Source organism: Cherax quadricarinatus, chromosome 3 (genome assembly GCF_038502225.1).
Source record: "Cherax quadricarinatus isolate ZL_2023a chromosome 3, ASM3850222v1, whole genome shotgun sequence".
NCBI lineage: Eukaryota > Metazoa > Arthropoda > Malacostraca > Decapoda > Parastacidae > Cherax > Cherax quadricarinatus.
In genome coordinates, this window is record NC_091294.1 from 69,027,461 (window position 1) to 69,034,149 (window position 6,689).

At 35.1% G+C, this 6,689-nt stretch overlaps 1 protein-coding gene across 5 annotated transcripts in view; it reads left to right on the forward strand.

Annotated features, from left to right (window-relative positions):
* The window catches only part of per (period circadian regulator), a 172,905-nt gene extending 166,612 nt beyond the window's left edge, over window positions 1–6,293 (forward strand). For all 5 annotated transcript variants that reach the window (XM_070092108.1, XM_070092127.1, XM_070092122.1 and 2 more), the window contains exons 24-25: window positions 918–1,055; window positions 3,226–6,293. In XM_070092108.1, the coding sequence (XP_069948209.1) occupies window positions 918–1,055; window positions 3,226–3,369 (282 nt within the window). In that variant the 3' untranslated portion in view covers window positions 3,370–6,293. The remainder of the gene's footprint in view (window positions 1–917; window positions 1,056–3,225) is intronic.
* Window positions 6,294–6,689: the final 396 nt, after the last annotated feature.

The window sequence follows — 6,689 nt, forward strand, 5'->3', positions numbered from 1 at the left end:
TTCCACCCCAGGTAGATCTGTTTGTGACTTGAAAAAGCCCACTGTGTGGGCGAAACGTTGTCAATAAAAGATCACATTATACTGCATATGTGTTTATATTTCCAAGTGTGATTATTAAATAGAAATTAAAAAACGAAAAAAATAAGATGGTGTGGGTGTGTGAAAAGTGTAAAGTAAAGAACAGAGGAGGACTTGAGATGGTTTGGTCATTTAATAAGGATGAAGCAAGTTAGGTTGACTATGAGGGTGTATGAAACTGGCTTGGATGGAAAATGGTTTATTGGATATTGCATGAATGGTTGGAGGGGAATTGTAACAGAGGTTTACAGAGGTTGGTCTTTGAACATCCACCATATTTTCTTAGGGTTGAGGGGAGGAGAGAAAAATGTTTTAAGGAATTTAATGTGGCACCTGCCTGTGGTCAGTTTCAAGAGTTATTCTACTCTCTGAGTCCAACCTGGTACCTGTTTGTTGCTTGTTCAACCAGGCTGTTGCTGTTAGTTGCTTGCTGGCCCACATAACCATCACAGCCTGTGAGAAGGATAATATCTATGAATGGATTCAGAGAAATCTGTTAATCAGATTTGTATTCTGTAAGTTGGAAGTACAGTGCCTGCACCTTATGATGGTCTAGATGTGTTTCAACTGGTCATTTAGATGGTAATGTCTGTACATTTGTGGAAAGAAAATCAAGAAGTGAGTGATGATTTTCTTCAATGGGTCACTCATTATATTAAAGCTACATATACAATGTACATATAGTAAAAGCAGTTTGTAATAGGAAATAATCCATAAATTGTATAAATAGGGATTAAAATTAATTTTGTGGAGAGGTGCACTACATACATGAGAACTCCATGGAGGCTGCAAAATTTATATGCTTATCTTTAATAAACTTTTTGTTTTGTTTTCGTCAGCCTGCATGGGTCGATGACCAGTTGTCTTCACTCTACAACGAGCTGGAGCTGGAGGGCTCTTCTATGGATCTTCACTTGGATGAAGGTATCACCTCATCATCATCATCTGGGGAAGATCAAGCTGGCACCTCAACACTGGTAAGACAACAGTGCATGAACAGAAATAAACCATGGAACAGGTGAGGTCAGAACCCATGGCAAATGAGTCATAAAGCTGTAAAGTTACATGGTTTGTTTACAGTCATGTTATGAACAAATACAGTTTGAAATTTGTCATGACTGCCATCATGTTAAATAAACAGTGTAAAATCAGAAGGAGGGGTAAGGGTTGTCCCAGAAATGGGTAGTGGCGGGGGGTAAAGGAAGTTTTGAGTGCTAGTGGCTTGAACATCCAACAGGATTGTATGAGTGTGATTGATCGAAGTGTATAGAAGCATGTAATTTCTCTGGCTTGATGTGTTGTTTGAGTGTGAACAAGGCATCATTTATGAAAGGATTCAGGGAAACTGGTTAGCCAGACTTGAGTCCTGGTGGTGGGAAATACTGTACATTGCCTACACTCTGAAGGAGGGATGAGAATGGTACAGTTCAGAGGGGCACCACGGCAAAACTAGTACTGTATTACTGGTGTAAACTACTTTTACTAGTATAAAATTAGTTTTACTAAAGTAAAATTAGTTTTATTAATGTTAAACTAGTTTTATTAATGTAAAATTAGTTATTATGGTGGAAAACTATTGTAGTTTTACTGGTGTAAGACTACTGTAGTTTTACAGGTTTACAGCTACGGTGGTTTTATTGATATAAAATTATTCGGCAGTTTTAATGGTATAGAAATAGTATTAAACTAGTTTTACACCAACCTCTCCCATGAAGGTTGCATAATCCCCCCAAAAAGGAAACACATTCATTATTATTCACTCAATCACTGCCTTGCCAAAAGTGTGCTGGTGGATGTACTGCTCCATAACCTGTGTCAATATAGAATAGTCAGTAAGAATTAGGATTAGTCTGCCTGAAATGCCTAGGCATGCTAGTGGCTTTCTTTGTAATTGATATCTTTTAATATGTAAACCAAGAAAATAAAAATTTTCATTTTCATTTTCAAATGACCCTCTGAACAGCACCCTCCCTACCACTTCTTCAGAGTTCCGGGAATGGTATTTAGCCAGATTCAAGTCTAGCTAAACAGTTTCTCTGAATCCCTTCATAAATGTTATCTTGGTAACATTCCAACAGCACATCAAGCCATTAAAACCAACTGTCTCCACTCAATCCAATCTAACACACTTAAGCACTTAAAAACCTCCTTTATACTTTCCTCAGCCTTTCCTGGGATGACCTCTATTCCTCTTTTTCTCCTCCTCACACTTATATCTCCTCTTTGTCATCTTATTCAGCTCCATCCTTTCCAAATGCCCAAACTGCCTCAAAACCTCTTGTCAGCCCTCTGAATTATACCTTTGAGGAGGTGTTGTTGAGGTGGTCTTAGGGATTTAGAGAATACAGAGCAAACTAGGATAACTAAGAGGGTGTATAAAATTATAAATCTTGATTGAAAGGAAAGGTGCAGTATGGGTCATCCCAGGGAAGAGTCATGGAAAAATTGTTTTATATTGACAGTAAACTCTCATGATGCTCCTCTACATATGTGATTTTTGTAAATGTGATGTGATTGAAAAAGTATAGAGGAGGCCCTGTTTGTATGGCTCTTAGGTCCCTGACCCTGTGCAATAAGCAGAAATCGCCAGTGGGTGGAAAAACAGCATTTTTTCATTACTGAATGAGTCTAAATGCCTGATAACATATTTACACTATCATATATTAAGTGCTCAATACAGCTGGGCACAAAAAAACATATAAAAAGTAAAAGAAATACACAGTACATACAATACTTACCTTAAAATATGGCACTGGTCATCCTTCTCTTCCTCAACCATTGTGCAAAAATGGCAGAAAATAATAAAAGCAATGAACATAATGAACAATGGCTCAACTGAAAGCCAACGAAAAACGTGGAACACCGAAAAGAGGGTGCTGTATATACGGGGCTCTCCTTTATCTAGATTTGAATAGCTCATGGAAAGGCCTTCATAGTATATGTTATTCAGTGTTTGGATGCACTTTTTTAATTTCATTTCCAAAAAAAAAAAAATCACGTTTTATAGAGGAGTTTTACGAAAGGATTTATTGTACATAGCTACTGTTTTCACAATAATTTTTATTTTTACCTTTGTCCATTTCTATTGCTATATTACTAAGATGTTTTAATATTCCTGTTGTATGAATTATTTTTTCATTTACACAGACTTCCCCAAGAAAAAAGAAGTCAAGCATGTATTTCAGCAAGATGGCTATGGTTCATGAAGAAGAAGCACCACTGCCGCCTGCCAGTGTGTGGAACACGAGACAGCAGCAGCAAGCACAAGAATCCTCCAGCTCTTCATCATAATAGTGCTCTTAGTCTTGCTTCATCATATCACTAAACCTAAGCTAATAAGGCCAAATAAGTGGTATCCACATTGGACTCCTTGAGCAAATTAGGTTGATATTCATGTTTTTGTAAAAACTATGATAAAACATTACATCTCTTGTCATAAGATTTTTGATACACTTTAATTATGTAACATTACTCTGAAAATCCTTACTTTAAAAATAGACACTAAGTACAAACTTAATATTGCACTCCCTAGTCTAAGATAGTCCTAAGTATGTATTTAATAAGAGAACCAAAACAAGGAGAATTTATATGAAACTGAGTTAAGGTATGGTAGCAGTAACTGAGGGGCTGATTACCTCATCTCCTACCATCTCCAGCTTCAAGACCTTCACTTACTTCTATATTAAACTGATATAGCCACTGCTTGGCAAAACATCATGAGAAGATAGATACCCAGGTGTTACACACATCTCTTATTCATCATTAAGGTCATCTTGCTGCATCTGTTTTACTGTTTTCTCTAAATGACATACCATCTGACATTATTACACTATTCTTAAGTTTTTTATCTGTTTCTTTTGTTCTGTGAGATGGTCTGTTCTGTATTCTTTGCTCATTTCAAGTTCTTCATGCTTCCTGTATGTAATGTAAGCAACTGAAATTTGTAACCATTCAATATGTTATTTTCATTTATCCATTGGAAGATATGGATAATATCTGATGGCAGTCCTTCTGCATCTCCTACTGAGGCAGCTTACATACAAGTTAACAAATAAGACATTTGTGCACACACTTCAGTATCTGTATGGCTGAAACATTTCACTTCCTCAACAAACTTTTTCAGTCAAATATAACTGAACATAGCACTGCAGACAAAAGTTATTTTGAGGGGGGGAGTCAGTCACTTAGCCTCAAGCACTTGTGCTGGCCCTGTATTTAACTGAAGAAACCTGATATGGAGGCAGAATGTTTCGATAACAAATCTATCCAAATGTTGCATATGTGTCTTATTCATCTTCCTGAGCACTGTATGAATCATGCAGGTTCAGTACTTTCCCATGACTATAATAAAAAAATTGTATATAATTGCAGTAGCTGCTATTATTTTAGCATGTTTTGCAGCATGATTCAAAATATTAACCAGTGTTCAAATGATTATTTCATTGTAGCCCTGGTCAAATAATCCATCACACAAATTGCAGCTACTAAATTTTTTAAGTTTTTGTAACATAAGCCATCTTGAATTTTAACATGATCAGTGAACTGAAACCTGAAACTATTACTAGCAGTGGTGAGTGCAGTTTTTCAAAAAGGATGATTCAACAAGGGAGGACAAGTCATATGAACTGGCATAAATTTTATAAGAATTATCCTCATTCTGTTAACTTGGTCCTAGAGAAGGGGTCAAATTTAAGGTTTTATTATAGGTCTATTTTTAAAGGGTAGATATTGAGTGTGATTTGAATATCATACTCGACACATACACACACAACCTATAAGTATATATTGGGCAAAAACTAAAGGTTCAAACTAGGAGTTAGTAAAATTTCATTGTTATTAGGATTAAGACTTGTGATGTTATATGTTTAGCCCGGACTGATGTCATTTTGTTTTGTATGAACAGACATCTTTTATTTTCTCTGTACAGTATAGGGTAGCATCTTTATCAGCTCAAGTTTACACCAGCTATGACATCCCAGTGTTTGTTATGGTACTAGTCACATTTTTATATCCACTGCATTTGTCTCATGTATGTCAACATTTTGTACCATAGTTAGATTTAAAAAAAAAAATCACAAATCATATTCTGTATAGAAGTGAAATTTTTAAATGCAAAAATGCCATTCCCAGTTACTAGTTTCCCTAGTTCTGATTTTCACCATGAGTGTCTAAGATATTCCTAACATTGTTCACTAGTCTGGGTCCTTGGAGGTGGGATACCATGATCAGTATATTGTATCACATGAGATTTATTATAAACTCCAGCAATTATTATCTAGTTATTTATTTGAAAATGAAAATGAGAATGTTTATTTCCTTGCAAAGTTTACAGTGTGTGGTTTAAATATAAAATATTAATTACAAAGAAGGCCACTAGCATGCCTAGGCATTTCAGTTAGTTTAATATGTTTATTATGCACCCCATACCCATCCTGTGGGCGGTAGTCAAAAGATTACAGAGGTACATAATTGGTACAGGCATTTCAGGTAGACTAATCCTAATTCTTACTCTGTATTGACGTAAGTTATAAAGCAGTACATTTTAATATACATTATTGCATATTGATATAAAAGTTTAGAGCTTTAATGTTGAGAAGATTATAACTGAAATTTATAGGTACTGTATTATACTTGACTAATGTTGTTGAATTTCAAGACAATAAGAAATTAAGTAAAAATAATAAAAACCTCAGTGTAGCTTCAGCTCTTACAGTTGGCTAAGTAAAATACGCTGTGAACATAAATATATGTACAGTACATTATTGAGTTATACCTAGAGTAACCCAATCAATAAAGTTACACAATGTAACTTATTTGCACTGCAGTTCTTAAGTACTTTGTGCAAGTTGTTTGATATAAATGAGATTGTACTAATGTGGCAATGTTTTCATGGATAGTCCTCTGAAGTGCACACACAAGAGAATAACATCAACAATATAGGCTAAGTTTACCAGAGTGGTATTCAATAACCTAGACAGTGAATCATTCCAAACTCTTTTTAGCTTGTATGTGCAATTTTTTCTTGATTGTGGGGTGTCATTGCAGAACCCTCGTATAGTAAAACAGAAATTTCAAAGGAGTGCATGAAGACTGCTACCTGAGAAGAAGGAAATGAACTATGAAAGAATGTAAGAACTAGGACTAATGTAACTTCTTAAAGACCAACAAGAGGGTTAGGACCACAACTAGGCATGGGACAATACCAAATACTGATACTTTTCCAATAGTTTTTATTTTTAGAACTGTGTTCAATAAATATATATATATATATATATATATATATATATATATATATATATATATATTTTTTTTTTTTTTTTTTTTTTTTTTTTTTTTCTGTCTCATAAACATGCGAGGTTTCAGGTACGTCTTGCTACTTCTGCTTACACTTAGGTCACACTACACATACATGTACAAGCATATGTATACACACCCCTCTGGGTTTTCTTCTATTTTCTTACTAGTTCTTGTTCTTGTTTATTTCCTCTTATCTCCATGGGGAAGTGGAACAGAATTCTTCCTCCGTAAGCTATGCGTGTTGTAATAGGCGACTAAAATGCCAGGAGCAAGGGGCTAGTAACCCCTTCTCCTGTATATATTACTAAATGTGA